Source organism: Sarcophilus harrisii, chromosome X, assembly GCF_902635505.1.
Source record: "Sarcophilus harrisii chromosome X, mSarHar1.11, whole genome shotgun sequence".
Lineage (NCBI taxonomy): Eukaryota > Metazoa > Chordata > Mammalia > Dasyuromorphia > Dasyuridae > Sarcophilus > Sarcophilus harrisii.
Genome location: NC_045432.1, coordinates 38,441,330 through 38,458,272, shown reverse-complemented (window position 1 = coordinate 38,458,272; position 16,943 = coordinate 38,441,330). Strand labels below are relative to the sequence as shown.

General features: G+C 35.9%; 1 protein-coding gene across 1 annotated transcript in view; it reads right to left on the bottom strand.

Moving 5' to 3' along the window:
* HPRT1 (hypoxanthine phosphoribosyltransferase 1) overlaps nucleotides 1-16,628 on the bottom strand; it is a 34,175-nt gene extending 17,547 nt beyond the window's left edge. Inside the window, exon 1 of the mRNA XM_031944976.1 lies at nucleotides 16,412-16,628. Within this exon, the coding sequence (XP_031800836.1) occupies nucleotides 16,412-16,438 (27 nt within the window). The 5' untranslated portion in view covers nucleotides 16,439-16,628. The remainder of the gene's footprint in view (nucleotides 1-16,411) is intronic.
* Nucleotides 16,629-16,943: the final 315 nt, after the last annotated feature.

Genomic DNA, 16,943 nt, shown 5'->3' with positions numbered 1-16,943 from the left:
CCTGGCTTGCTTCAATAAGCATTTTACCCTCCCCCCCACAAAATGACTATGTGTTATTAATAATTATTTTATATCAGGGCACTTCAGGAATCACAATGCAGGCTTTGCCTATTTCATGCAATACTAAGAGAAGCTTAATTAAAACTGATTCATGTTATCAATGCAAATAAATCAATATTAGTTTAGTTAGCGGAAATTAAGAAATGTATTTAAAAATAGGCTCCAACAATTTTGTTATGAATAGTATAATAAACAGAATCATTTAACAAAAATCTAGTAACATAAATCACAAATTAAAAGTAGACCATTACAATCACCAGAGCAGTACTAGATAATAAGTTAACACAAGCAAATAAAAATGGACCATAGTTTTGCATCCTTCTGTAAAGCCATACTTTAGTAACATCTTAACAGAGAAAGGTATGAAAAATGTAATTAATAACTGATTTTTGCACAACTTGAAAGTTTACAATGCAGTGAGAAAAGATGTTCTACTATAAGCATTTCCTAATTCCTTTCCTTTGGTTGGTTATAACTTATTTATTCTGTATGCATCTTCTTTGTATGTAGCTGTTTGCATGTTGTCTTCCCTACTGGACTACAAGCACTTTGTGGGAGGAACTGTCTTTTTGTCTTTCTTTGTACCCCCAGCTCTTAGTGTTGGGCACATAGTAGGTATGCTTTAATAGAGTTAATTAATGAATGCTTATTGACTTAATTGACTGAGTAAGAAGGCTGGAGGTGGAGTCATGAAGATTAGAAATCCTACCTCACACAGAAGTTATTTCTCAATCACTTGCCCTTACAAAGAGCAATTAACCAACAATGGGTAATTTGGTTCAGCAACAAGAGACCAACACCAGACTCTACTACCCCTCCCATTGAATTTTCCAATCAAATTAGATTTCCCCCTTCTCTTCTAGTGAATTCATCTATGATGATAAAACTTTTAAGCATCTAATTATAATGTATATACTAATTTAAGTCCATTCTTTGTTTTTTTATACATGTACAATCATTTAAAACAATTCCATATTAGTTACGTCATAAAAGAAAAATCAGAAAAGGGAAAAACCACAAGAAAGAAAAAGTGAAAAATAAGAAATGCTTTGATCTGCATTCAGTCTTGGTAATTCTTTCTCTGGACGAGGATGGCATTTTCTATTCCAAGTCTATTGGAATTGTCTTAGATTATTGTATTGCTGAGAAGAACTACATCTATCATAGTTGATCACATAATCTTGCTGTTATGTCACTGTGTACAATGTTCTGGTTTGGCTCATTTCATTCAGCATCAATTCATGGAAGTCTCTCCAGGCTTTTCTGAAATCAGCCTTAAGTGCACTCTTTGCAATTCCATGAGATATATAGTATGAGGATTATCCTCTGCATCTAACAGGGGAGAAAACTAATGCTCAGGAGTTTCAGTGATATCCCTCCTACCATCTGTATTCTACCCCCAAAAAAATCATAAAAAAGGAGCCACATGTATAAAAATATTTGTGCCAAGCCCTTTTTGTGGTGGCAAGGAACTGGAAACTGAGTGAATGCCGATCAGTTGGGGGATGGCTGAATAAGTTATGGTATATGAATATTATGGAATATAATTGTTCTGTAAGAAGCAATCAGCAGGATGATTTCAGAGGCCTGGGGAGACTTACATGAACTGATGCCGAGTAAAGTGAGTAGAACCAAGAGAACATTATACACAGCAACAAGACTGTGTAATGATCAACTCTGATGGACTTGACTTTTTTTTTTTTTTTTAAACAATGAGGTGATGTATGCCCATTCCAATAGACTTGGTTCTTTTTATTAATAGCTTTTTTATTTTTCAAAATACATGCAGTTTTCAACATTCTCTTGCAAAATTCTTGTGTTCCAAAATTTTCTCCCCCCTCCCCTAAGCAACAAGTAATCCAATATAGGTTAAATAGGTACTATTCTAAATATATTTCCATTTATCACTGCAAAAGAAAAATCAGATCAAAAAGGGAAAAAAACAAGAGAAAAAAACAAGCAAGCAAACAACAACAAACAGAGTGAAAATACTATGCTGTGATCCACACTGAGTTCCCACTGTCCTTTTTCTGGCTACAGATGGCTCTCCAATGATCTCCTGGTTCTGCTCATTTCATTTAGTTCATATAAGTCTCCCCAGCCCTCTCTGAAATTATCCCGCTGGTAGTTTCTTTCTTTCTTTCTTTCTTTTTTTTGCTGAGACAATTGGGGTTAAGTGACTTGCCAGGGTCATACAGCTGAAAAGTGTTAAATGTCCGAGGTCGGATTTGAACTCGGGTCCTTCTGACTTCAGGGCTGGTGCTCCATCCACTTGGCCACCTAGCTGTCCCATGTTGGCTGTTTCTTGTAGAATAACAATATTCCATAACATTCATATGCCATAACTTAATTCAGCCATTTTCCAACTGCTGGGCAGCCAATCAGTTTCCAATTTTTTGCCACTTCAAAAAGGGCTCCTACAATGGGGCAGCTAGGTGGCGCAGTAGATAGAGTGCCGGCCCTGAAGTCAGGAGGAAGAGGACCTGAGTTCAAAAATGACCTCAGACACTTAACACTTCCTGGCTGTGTGACCCTGGGCAAATCACTTAACCCCACAATCACCTCAGGGGAAAAAAGGGGGCTGCTACAAACATTGTTGCACATGTGGGTCCTTTCCTTTTTATGACCTCTTTGGGATACAGGCCCAGTAGGGACACTGCTGGGTCAAAGGGTATGCACAGTTTCATAGCCCTTTGGCATAGTTCCAAACTGCTCTCCAGAATGGCTGGATTCATTCAGTTCCACCAACAATGCTTTAGTGTCCCAGTTTTCCCACACCCCCTCCAACATTCATCCTTGTCTTTTCCTGTCATTTTAGCCAATCTGTGAGGTGTGTAGTGGTATCTCAGAGTTCTCTTAATTTGTATTTCTCTGATCAATAGTGATTTGGAACCCCTTTTCATATAACTAGAAATGGTTTTAAATTCTTTGTCTGAAAACTGCCTGTTCTTAGGCAGTTGACCCCCCCCCCTTTTAAATCATTTATCATTTGGAGAATAGCCTGTATTCTTATAAATGAGTCAATTCTCCATATTTTTTTTAAAAATGCCTTTATCAGAACCCTTGATGTAAAAATTTCCTTCAGTTTTTGGCTTCCCTTCTAATAAACTTGGCTCCATTGCTTTTATTTGTACAAAAACTTTTTAAATATAATCAAAATTATCCAGTCTGCATTTCATAATGTTCTCTAGTTCTTCTTTGGCCACAAATTCCTTCCTTCTCCACAGATCTGAGAGGCAGACTATCCCTTGTTCTCTTAATCTGTTTACATTTAAATCATGTTTATGTCTAAATCATGAACCCATTTCAACCTTATCTTGATATAGGGTGTTAGGTGCTAGTCAATGCCTAGTTTCTGCCATACTAGTTTCTAATTTTCTTAGCAATTGCTGTCAAATAATGAGTTCTTATTCCAGAATTTAGAGTCTTTTGAGTTTATCAAACACTAGATTACTTTTTTCTTTTTTTTAAATTAAAGCTTTTTATTTACAAAACATATGCATAGGTAATTTTTCAACATTAACCCTTGCAAATCTTTGTGTTCCAAAATATTCCTTTCTTCCCCCCACTCCTTCCTTTAAATGGCATGTAATCCAATATATGTTAAATCAAATATATGTATGCACAAGAAAAATCTGATAAAGGGAAAAAAAGTGAAAAAATGCAAGCAAACAATAACAGAAAGAGTGAAAATGCCATGTTGTGGTCTACACTCAGGTCCCACAGTTCTCTCTAGGTGTAGATGGCTCTCCTCATCACAAGATTATTGGAAATGATGTGAATCATCCCATTTTTGGAAAGAGCCACATCCATCAGAATTGATCATTGTATAGTCTTCAAACACTAGATTACTAAAGTCATCGACTATTGTGTCTTGTGAACCTAACCTATTCCCACTGATCCCCTACTCTATTTCTTAGTCACCAAATGGTTTTGAGGATTGCTGCTTTATAATATAGTTTTAGATCTGGTACTTAGTTTGCATTTTTTCCATTAATTCCCTTGAAATTCTTGACTGTTTTTCCAGATAAATTTTGTTATTTCTAGCTCTATAAAATAATTTCTTGGCAGTTTGGTTGGTATGGCATTGAATAAATAGAGATCTAACTTTATTTGTATGAAAAGTTTTATAAATGTACTCATATAGTTCCTAGCTTTGTCTTGGCAGGTAGATTCCCAAATATTTTATATTATCGTTATTATTTTTTATACTTTAACACATTTTAATTGTATGAAATTAATAATAATATATAAATATATTATACATATATTTTAAAATGGAATTTCTATTTCTATCTCTGGTGACTGGGCTTAGTTGGTAACACAGAAATGCTGATGATTTATGTGAATTTTGTATCCTGCAAGTTTGCCAAAATTGTTAATTGTTTCTAGTAGTTTTTAGTTGATTCGCTAGGATTCTTTTAAGTATGCCATCATTTTAATTTTTTCTCTTGCTAAAGCTAACATTTCAACTGTATGGATATGCACACATATATTGTATTTAACATAAATATGTAAAGTATAACATGTATGGGTCTACCTGCCATCTGGGGGAAGGGGTAGGGGTAGGAGAGAACAAGTTGGAACAGAAGGTTTTGCAAGGGTCAATGCTGAAAAATTACCCATGCATATGTGTCTTGTAAATTAAAAAGTTATAATTAAAAAAAAAAACAAACATTTCTAATACAACATTGAATATAGTAATGGTAACAGTGAGCACTCCTAATCTTACTGGGAATGCTTCTAGTTTATCTCCATTGCAAAAAATGCTTGCTGATGGGTTTAGATAGATGCTACTTATCATTTTAAGTCCTATACTCTCAAGTGTATTTAATAGAAATGGGTGTTATATTTTATCAAATACTTTTTCTGCATCTACTGATATGATCATATGATTTCTGTTAGTTTAGTTACTAATATGATCAATTATTCTAATAGTTTTCCTGTTATTGAACCAGCCCTGCAATCCTGGTATAAATTCTATTTGGTCATAGTGTATTATTCTAATGATAAGTTGCTGTAATTTTCTTTGCCAATATTTTTATTCAAGATTTTTGCATCAATATTCATTAAGGAAACTGGTCTATAATTTTCTGTCTGTTTTGACCCATACTGGTGTAGGTATTAGTACCATATCTATGTCCAAAAAAATAATTTGGTAGGACTCCTCCTAATTCCAATAGATTTGTGATGGAGAGAGCCATCTACACCCAGAGAGAGGACTGTGGGAACCGAGTGTGAACCACAACATAGTATTTTCACCTTTTTAGCTGTTTGCTTGCTTGTTCTTTTCCCTTTTGATCTGATTTTTCTTGTACAGTATGATAAATGTGGAAATATATTTATAAGAATTGTACATGTTTAACCTATATCTGATTGCTTGCTGTCTAGGGGCAGGGGGTGGTCATGAGGAGGGAGAGAGAAAAATTTGGAACACAACGTTTTTGCAAGGTTGAATTCTGAAACTATCTTTACATGTATTTTGAAAAACAAAAGGCTATTATTATTAAAAATAAAAAGAATATTACCTGACATCGTGTGTGTGTGTGTGTGTGTGTGTGTGTGTGTGTGTGTGTGTAGCTGGGCAAACTTTTAACTTCTCAAAGCTTCAGATACTCTATAAAATGGGGATGAGATAAGAGGGCTATGAATGAATTTCACTATCTACAAAGTGCTAAGCAAAATAAAACAAAATTGTTATTTACTAATATCTATAATTTTATGAATATTAATTAATATTTGGGATTATGATCTTTACAATTTTGTTAATGTTTCAAGGAACCAATGAGATAATCATATGAATGCATTCCATTAACTACTGCAAAGTGCTGTGAAAAATAAGAGAATATTCTTATGAATTTATTAATATTATATTTATAATTTAGTTAATGATAATAATTAGAATCTGGGATCAGGAGCTTTACAATATTAAACAATAACAAGAGGTTTACAGGATTGTATTGAAGAACAAATGAAAAAATGGCTACGAATGTATTACATTAACTAAAAGCTGATATACAAAATAAAATAGCATGATTTATATATTAATATCGTTCATACAATTTTGTTAATATTAAACTAGAAATTAAGATCATGATTTTTACAATTTTGTTAATGTAAAGAATACATTTGATAATGATGAAATCCATTTTATTACTTGCCAAGTACCATGGAAAATAAAACAGCATTGTTTTATTCTACTACAATTTTGTTAATGTATTTTTACCTTTTCAATTCCATTAACATTTAAGATTTAGTTTATAAGATCACTGTGAAGAACAAATGAGATAATGGCCATGAATGCATTTCATTAACAGTAAAATCCTAATATCTTCGTGATTTTGTTAATGTTAATAGTTAGGATTTAGAATTGTGATTACCTAGTTGCAAGGTAATACAAAATGGCACTGCTACTTATTAAGCCAATAAGCATTTGTTTTCCTCATTTTAGCACTGTTATTAAAAATATCTTTTTAATTTTGTTAATGTTAGTATCTACTATTTAGGACTGTGATCTTTACCATTTTGTTAAGGTAAAGAGCACATGAGAGAATGATATGAATTAATTTCATTAATTGCAAGGCACTATAAAAAAAATAAAATGGCACTGTTAATCTACTAACATTATCCATAATTTTGTTTATGTAAATTAATTAGAGTTGTGATTTTTGCAGTGTTGCTAGCATTAACAATTACATTATAGCATCACTGTGAAGAGCAAATGAGATAATGGCCAAAAATGTACTTCATTAACAGCAGTCTTAGTAGCTTTGTGATTTTGTTAATGTTAATAACTAGTATTTGGGATTGTGATCTTTACCATTTTGTAAAGGTGAAGACCACATGAGATAACAAATGCAGTTCATTAACTGCAGTGCTATACAAAATAAAATGTGTTATTAATTTATTAACATTAGTTTTACATTTTTGTTAATGTTACCTAGAAATTAAGATCGATTTTTACATTTTGTTAATATCAAAAAATGAGATTTATATAAATTCACTTCATTAACAGCAAGCTGCTATACAAAATGAAATGGAAGTTATTAATTTATTCTTATTTTAAATCAAAATTTTGTTGATGTATTTTTACCTTTACAACATTAACATTTACAATTAATTCATAAGGTTGTTATGAAGAGAAATGATATGATGGCCATGAATGCATTTCATTAAGTGTAAAGCACTACATAAAATAAAATACTATTATTTTAATTTATTCATTAACAATTTAATATTACCTTTATAACTTTGGTAATGTTAATAGCCAATATTTAGGATATTAAATTTAAATAGCATTGTTATTAACATTATTTCTATTAAAATTTTGTCAACCTTTACAGTTTTGTTAGCATTTACAATTAGTTTATAACACCGTGAGGAAGAAATGAAATAATGGCCATGAGCATATTTCATTAACTATAAGGTGCTATACAAACTAACAGTATTTTATTATATTACTTTTATAATTTTCATAAATACTAATAATTAGTATTTAGCACTGTGATTTTTAGATTTATTAATGTAAAGAGCAAATGAGATAATGACTACATTTCATTAACTACTAGGTGCTATCAGATAAAATAGCATCATTAATTCATTTTTACCTTTATAATTGCTAGTGTAAATAATTAGTTCTATTTTTTAAAGCAATAATAATAAAGCTGCCAATATCCAGTGACTCCATCAAATATGTAAATACTCGATACTAAAACAACCCCAAATGGGATTCAGTTCCTACCTTTTCTTCTGGTTTGACTCCCATTCAACATGGTTGGAGATCTTCTGGATGTATGAGTGAGTGCTACCTTGACACCCTCAGAGCAGCACTATGGCCTAGAGCCTGAAGGTTGAGCTCCCAGGCCAGCTTGTTTGAACCCTAAAATCTTGCAGAGAGCAGGCCCTGCAAAGGCCTATATAGATAACACAGTGATTCACCAAGTAAAAGAAAACTTGGGCAGGAAGGGCAGTACTTTGGCAGATACAGGTGTAGTATAGGGCTAGGTAATTGGGACACAAAAAGCATAGCCTCTGCCATTAAGGCACTTCCATTCAAATTACTAGGAGAAGATAGCATATAGAGGGGAGTGGTAACCAAGAAAGGTTATTTTGGTCAGGGAAATCAAGGGGATGGCATCCAATTTTGAAGGTCCATTAAGCAATGACAGTATCCAACTTTCTCTATGGACACAAGCCATCATGTCTGGCTTCTCAAACAGTTTAATCAGGGCCCACTGAAGCAATCTTCAGCAAATGTCTAAGAAGACCCATCCAAACTGGCAAAGATGGCTGCTGGAATGGGAGCCAAATCACTGAACTCTAATACAGTCCAGCAAGATTTGAATCAGATTGAATAATGATTTTTACATTAGAAACCTAAATGACTTCTGCCCTAGACCTGCCATTTATTAAAAGTATCTATGGGACATCTGGGTGGCTCAGTGGATAGAGCACCAGCCCTGAAGTCAGGAAGACCCAAGTTCAAATCTGACCTCAGACACTTAACACTTCCTAAATGAAGTGGCACAATAGAGTTCTGTGCCTGTGTTAGGAAAATCCTAAAAGACTCACGAAGACTTGGACAGGACTGAAAAAAAAAAACTATGTGGGGGAAAAGAAACAGTAAAATAGTAAACAGAGGCTCAGAAAAAAAGGATGGATCACAAGGACTACATGAATACTTAGAAGGAAACAAGTAAGATTTAAAAAAAAAAAACGAAATCAAAACCTTGGAGTAAAGAAATGAGTCAAGTAGCTTATAAGAGAAAGAGGCAAATGTAATTCAAGAAATGGACTCCCTGAAAAAGAGCAGTTAGAACAAAAATCAAGATAAAAAAACCAACTAAAATATAATGTACAGGGAGATGATATAAAAAATGAATTTGTAGTAATTTCATCTAACTAGAGTTGTTTAATACTGCCTATATATCAGCTATGGTAACAACCAAAGTCAAATAAAAATATATTTCAAAAAAATCCTAAGATTTATTAGGATCTTGCCCAAGTCCATTAGAACCACAGGGCAGAAGAAAGAACCCCAAAAGGAGTCAAAAAGGAGTCAAAATCAGTCAGTCAAAATCCACAATCCCCACAAAATCAAACAAAAGCAGTTCAAGTATCAAGAACTCCAGCTAAGCAGATTGCAGATTCACTATTCTGAAAGGAAAAAGAGATAGGCTTACAGCCAAGCATAACTGGTCCTGCCAAGTTGTGTACAATCTCTCACAAGGGGAGCAAATGGATTTTTAATGGAATATAGGACTTTCAAGAATTCTTCATAAAAAGACCAAAGATGAGAAGGCACTTTGAAATGCAAATATAAGAATTTAGAGAAACTCTGAAAGGTAAATGTATTTGAATAATTGAAAGCTATATTGTGATGTAGTACTAACAGTCAAATAGGGGAAGAGAACAAACAAGTGTCCCTTCAGAGTTTTAACATCTTCAAAGGATATTAAAGGAGTTAAGAAAAAACAGAGGAGGAAGGGTGATTGTGGTTCTTAATAGAAGAAAAATGAAAAGTTAAAAGGAATGCATTAGTGTAGAAAGGAAGAAGGGGGTGAGTAAAAAGAAAAGCAGACAGAGGTAAGCCTTCTCTTTGAGGAATGACTAAATTATGGTAAGTGGATCCAATGGAATATCATTTTGCTCTAACAAATAATGAAATGGACAATTTCAGAGATAGCTGGTAAGATCTCTGAACAAGCAAAGTGAACAGAACTAGAACAATCAAACACAATAACAATATGAAGAAAAACAATTTTAAAGACTCCTATAGAACCCTGGTTCAATGCAATGAAGAACCCAAAAGAATGAAGCTTAAAATCCAAAAGAATGAATTTAAAAATGCAGAAAGACATATTTTCAGATATGGTCAACATGGGAATATGTTTTGCTGGAGTCTAAAGATTTATTTCCCAGTTTCCTAAAAAAATAAAAATTGCTCAATGGTAGGGTTCAGGAAGGGACAGATTTGTAAAAATTACTGCCAAATGATAAATTTAAAATATTTATTAATTTAAGAAAAATAAATCTGTTGTGTGTTAAAAAATGCTATTTCCCAATAAAATAATTTTAGTGAGAAGAATGGTATTGTTTTATGTGTTTCTACAAATCTACAAATACAAATATTTGGCTTAATAGAAAAACAGCTGGATTCTCTTATCTGCTTTTGCTTTTAGTTTAAGAACAATTTCAGCTTCACAGATATGTAATTGGAAAAGGGAGGAGTAATTAAAAAGGTAGTATTTATAGTCATAATGTTTCATATGGTATATATTTTACTACCATTTTAATATTATGAAAATAGTTTCAATCTTTCAGGTTTTCTGAAATGGTCTCAGGGACCTTACCCCCCCACCCCCAGCCCAGGAGTCTGAAAAACTGCTATGTGAAAATGAACTCAGGTCTTCTTCCAGGTCCAGTGTTCTCTCCATTAGTCCACCATCTAAACAAACTGTTTTATTAATGTGGTAGAGTATTATACCACAGGAAAGGACAAAAGTGATGATTTCAGAGAATACGGATACAGAATGAAAGGAGCAGAACCAGAAAAACAATTAAAGCCACAGTGTAAATAAAAAGAGCTTTCAAAGCCTTCTTATCAATTTAATGACCAACCTTATCTGCAGAGGAATTATGAGGAAGCCAGACACTTTTTAGATGCAGCTACCGTGGACTTATTTTGCTCAATTATTCTTATTTGTTACTATTTCTTTCTCTCATTTTTTAATGGGGAAGTGGGGAGAAATCATGGGAAGGGGGAATTAGTACTGCCAAAACAAAGAAGGCATTGTAAAAATTTCTTTAAAGCTAAAAAACAGAAGGAAGTTCAGACTGGTAGGACAGTTTTGAATGTATAGACCTTATTATATTTGTTATATATATTTATCATACATCTATCTTTATTATATAATTTTCATTATATAATTTTAAAAATCAACTAACAGTCCAAAACAGAGATCCATGGTGTAATATGGATTTCTCTGTATCTTTTGTGTTGTGTATGGAAATGCCTGTTTTTGGGGGGGAAGGGGGGTGTTTTAGAATTTAAAAAAAAATCACCCCCAGGAAAAACAAAGAAACTCAGGGATTAGTCAAGGTTCACTCTCTCAAAATATTGTTTGAGAGTAAAAAATCATGGAGAGAATGTTCAAAAATGAGCAAAATATTTATCCAGATCCCATCTTCCCACCCCAAGTCCCATATCTGGAAATCAGGTCAACAGTTTCCCATTATCATTAATAAACCTAGACAGTTTTGAGAAATATTCCAACAAGTCCTCAGTCACTTAACAAATTCAGATAAAAGTACAATTATCAAAAAAGCAAAATATTAACACTTTACATTTATAACACAGCCAAAGCTAATAAACCCGAACAATTCATTGAAATTCAGTCTAAAATTCAAGTAAATATGCTTTACTTTGTCATGGAAAACATGAAAATACCTTATTTTCAAAGAAAACTAGCATAATACATTTTTTAATAATTTTATGATTCACCCATACTTGTTAATCTACATTAAGATTTATGTATGCACACAGATCATGCGTAATGGGAAACCATTTTCTTTTTGAGGAATCTTTATAGGAAAATGAAGAAATGACGCAGTCTGCATTTACCCCATCAATTAACTATTTATGATTACTGATCTCTAAATACCAATCAAAAGCTGACAACAGGATCAACACAAGAGTCTCTCGACTAGGAAAAAAAATGGCAGCAAAAGGGAGCCCCAGGGTTAAGAGAGGCACTGTCTTTAATACAAATAAGGTAGTCTACATTACTAATATCTTGCTTTAAAACTGTAATTTACTTTTTTGATTTCAAGAGATCCTCATTGTTCAAAAAGCACTCCATGGCACATTTTCACAAATTATTTTCATGAAACTCATTTTGATAAATGTCTGAGATCATCTGAAACAGCCTGGAGGTTTATTAAGGCTGTTAGTAAATACTGAGCTACATGGTATTAAATGTTAAAATTAAATTTATAGACACTCAATATCTTATTTTACAATAAGTCTTGCAAAAATGTACTATTTATGTGTTTGTAGTATTTTTTACTATCAAAATCCTCCTCTTCTTTCAAGGCTCAGCTTTCCTCCCTGAAGCCTCCTCTGCTGTTCCCCTTTTGTTTTTTATATTTCAAGTACATGCCACAATGACTAGCAAATAGGAGCTTAATCTTTCTGATTGATCTCAAAGGTTTTTAATGATCTCTCCCTTCAATTTATCTTTAGATCATAGAATTCTGAAAGCTATCTTAGAGGTCAATGAATCAACCTCCTTATTTTACAGATTTACTGGGTCCCAGAGAATTTGTAATTTGCCCAGATCATATAGCTAAGCTAATAAGTGAAGTAAAATTCAAACCCAGGATTCCAAGGCCAGACTTGACCCACAATTTCACACTGCTTTGTTTTCAAATTTACTTTGAAGACCTGATGCTTATTTGTGGACCTGTGATTTTCATTTCTGCCTTTCTATGTCCTATATCTAGCATAATACCTGGCTTATGGTTGATGTTTATTAAATAAATGTTGACCTTTTTTTGTAATATTTATTTCCTCCCAATTTTTGGAATTTAATATTTTATTTTCCCAATTATATGCAAAAACAATTTAAATATTCTTTTTTTCCTCCAAATCGAGTTCAAAATTCTGTCTCTCTCTCACTACGAAGCAAGTAATTCCACATTGGCTCTACCATGTGTAATCATACAAAATACTAAATTTTAACTTCTTAAATTCCCTTTTGCTTCCATTTACCCCCAAGAAATTGCAGTTATATATGTGGTACTAAAATACTTCATATAGAACTCAAATTTTTGCCTGAGACACTTAATAGCTGTGTGATTCTGGGCAATTCACTTCATCCTGCTTGCCTCAGTTTCCTCATCTGAAAAGCAAACTGAAGAAGGAAATGGACAATCATTCCAGTATCTCTGTCAAGAAAACCCCTAATGAGGTACAAAGAGACATGGCTGAAATGGCTAAAAAATTAAAATACTTCAAGGATCTGATTTGAGGGAGCTTACTCCTTTCCTCTAATGCATAAGGAAATCCTTCTATAGCATAGGATTAGAAACAGTTGTGAAAATTTAAATGTGGTAAGGAAACTTGGACCTTAAGAAAGCAGGTAAAATAATTAAAATCGGCCATCTTAATCTAATGCTCCCTAGCCCCAGTAAACAACAATCATCCATTCCTCTGCCATGCTGTCCCCCTCCCCCCATTTTAAACCTTGGAGATCCTCTGATAAAGTCTCTCTGAATTTAGACTGTTATAAGATCCTCGAGGGTTGGGCATATTTCTATTTTTTTGTCTTTATTTTTTTCTTTTTTGTCCTTAGCAGAAGACTAGAATCAGGTGTTTAGATATACGGGTATGTCTCCAGGCAAATCTGAAAGCCTTTTCTGCTAGGTAAAACATGATGGAAGCTTGGACTGGGCTGTGTTGCCTAGGAGACCACAGAGTGCCCTCCACTCCAGGATGAGGCAAGGGTGGACTGGAGGAGGGGAGGGGAGGAAAAAGAAAGGGTAAACAAATACCTAAATTCAAAGGCTTTTATGTGGCTTCCCAGATCTAAAAAATTATTAATTTACCATATTAATATAAAATAGGCAATAAATTAGCCAGATGCAAAAAAACTGGAGGGGGGGGCCCCAGAATTTAGATCTCAGCTCTGGCAGTTACTACCAAGCTGAGGGCAAATCTTTTAACCTTTCTGAGGCTCAATTTCCACATTTGTAAAATGGTGGTGTTGGGGGGGGGGGAGTCAAGAAGGTGATTTGACTACATGATCAATTTAAGGTCTTTTAACTTGAAGACCAAGATCCTAGGATATTGTTAAAATTATAATAGCCTCATTATTTTTCCAGATTAATTAGGTAGCCAAAGGCAGGAGGGCATGCTTGATTATTTTATTTGATTTTTAAAAAATGCTTGATTATTTTATTTGATTTTTAAAAAATTAATCTGCCATCATTTTGATGTTAATATATATATTTTAAAATGGCAGCTGCTGCTTTTATTCTTATTTTACTGAAATGAAGGAGAAATCAAGCTCCTGTGGTCTTTTAATGTCCAGAAAACAAATCACGTAGATAGGAAAAGAAGGGGATATATTAGCAGATGACTGCCATCATGTCTGCATCATGGAAAAAAAAAATCCGCAGTCCAGTTTCTGCCTAGCAAACCTCAGGTACTGAAAAGCAAAGCAACAGATTCCCCCTCCTCTTTTGGATTATGGTAGGCTCCATCTCCTTTGCCTTCCATTCTAACTATGGTTCCCACCTGCATTATCCAGATAAACACTGTATGATTAATCAGATAACACAAAATGAAGATGTACAGTGGGAGTGGCAAAGCATTCTCATTCCTCAAAATTAAAATGTACATAGCTTTTAATTGAATACCTTAAAGAGTATTTTTGAACATCTACAGTCTAATTTCTAATCCTTGCCAACACAGCTGCTGGACTCTAGGTGAGAAAAGACATATTTAATAGCTCAACAAACCCTATTGCCAAGGTGAAATTCAATTCTAGCACAGGGATTAACATACCAGTAATAACAGATTTCAAATTAAGAGAACTGCACATATGACATTATCTATGTACCTTATTGCAGTACACACAACACCCAAAACACTCATTAATTATATACAAATTTGAAAAAAAATCCTTTCACCCTTGCTGCGCAATTTTTTTTTTGGTTAGAATTTTTTTTTCCCCCATTTTGTAAAAGGTACACATCATCCTTAGGTAGTCAAGGAAACAGACATGGCAGACAAAGCATGATGGGATTACCCATATGAAAACATCTCACGATGGGCAAAATTTTGACCATCATCCATTTTAAATCGCACAATACAACAAATAAATAGCACCCAAATTTTATTCAAATAAACATCACCAAAATCTTATTCAATCGCAGACATCCTTTAGACACCAGAGCTTTAAAAACGTATATAAGAATCGATAAAATACTCCGAAACTGAATTTCTTCAACGTGCACTCCCCTTCCATTATAATACGTAACAAAATGCCTTCTCCTACGTTTAAAATGATTGATGTTTTTCCTGGTCTCAAATTCCCCCCCCCCCACTAAAAAAAAGTGCGCACATTGCGAGCTTTTAAAAGCTGAATATTCTCTATGTGGGGAGGGGTCATGTTTGGAAAAAGTCAGTATCTCACCTTCAGTAGAAGGAATTTCTGGCCCCTGGGGGGCAGAAGTCTTTTGTGTTACCTCCCCGCTCCGCGTGCCTAGGACTGTGCCTTTACACGAAGCACCCCTTAATATTTTACAAATTTTACTATATAAAATTGTTGAATAGTTGAATTTTCTTTCAAACATTTCCCTCCCAATATGTAAGAACGCTCTTTTTGGTTCATTTTTCCCTGGTTCAACGCCTGGTTCAGGTGATTCATGCTTTTTTCAAATTCAAAAAATTCATTTTAAATTACTAGAAGCTGAATCTAGCTCTGCAACATCGGAACGGGCGGGGGTGTGTGGTGTGGCGTGTGTGAGATACGTCTGGTCAAACAGTATATTCTCTTGGGTATTTAGTGGTGCGTGTGCGCGTGTGTGCGGTGTGTGTGTGTGTGTGTGTATGTGTGCGCGCGCGTGTGAGATACGTCTGGTCAAACAGTATATTCCACTAGCTATTTTATGCATAATGGAAATTCAACAGAAGCTCCCCAAAGAGTAATTACGGTCAAAAAGCCGTAGAAGGTTCCCCCCAGGTGCCTAGTTCTGGGGGCTTTATTTGCACTCGAGGGGCAACAAATCCTTTCGCAGGATCGCACTTAATGAATGAAAGGGAAAAAAAGGCGCTTTTCTCTTTCCCAGCTTATTTGGCTCCGCCCTTCGTTTTTTGGGGGACCCTCCACTCCTCCACAGAGCACCCCCAATCTATCAAACCTAAAAGGAGCCCAGTACCAAACGTGGGTACCCGGCTCGCCCCTCAAACCCTCCATTCTCCGTCATCCTGGTGGCCGCATATCCCCCCCCAACATGGCTGGTGACCATCTCTCTCATAACCCGCATTTTGGAGCGCAGCCCCCCTCCCTCCTTTCTAGCTCCTTCGACCGCCCCCCCCCCTTCGCTTTCCCTCAGCCGCCCACGTCGCGAAGCGGAGCCGGGCAGCGCCCCCCCCCCTCCTCCGTCTAGTCTAGTCTGGTCTGGTCTAACCCAGTCTGTGCCAGCCCAGCCCCCTCCCCCCGGGATCGCTCCCCCGGCCCTCCGGGCCGCCCAGCCGGGGGTCTGCGGGCAGGAACGGGCAGGGGGGGGCAAAGGAACGGGTGAGGGAGGAGAGGAGCGGGCAGGGGCGACGGGGTCGGCTCACCACGATGCTGGGGCTCAGGTTCGCCATGACGATGCGGGAAGCTCGACGGCGGCGGCCGGGCAGCAGCAGAAGGAGAGGATAGGAAAGGAGGGAGAAGGAGAGAGGAGCGGTGGTGGAGAAGGAAGATGAGGAAAGACAAGTAAGAGGAGGCGGCGCCCGGGGAGCAATGGAGCAAGGGAGCGATCGAGATGCGACCGTGCCAGCCCAAGCTCTGAGCTGAAATGGCGCAGACTCCGACCGCCAACCCAACAAACCACCTCCCCTGAGGCCCCGCCCCTTCCCTTCCCCCCCTCCTCAGTCGCCTTTTCCGCGCCTCCTTCCCTTCCCCCACCCCGCTTCTGCCCGCCCCCGCCCGGCCCGCGGCAGGCAGGCACGCGCCCCGCCACACACTCACATACACTCACACAGGTACTGCCTCCCCCCTTTATTCATTTAAGAAATCAACCCGATCCGTCAAAGCACAAATTATGGACCCACCGGTGTGGGTGTCGGGCACTGGGCAAAAGCCAGGGATGCCAAGACAAAAAGATAG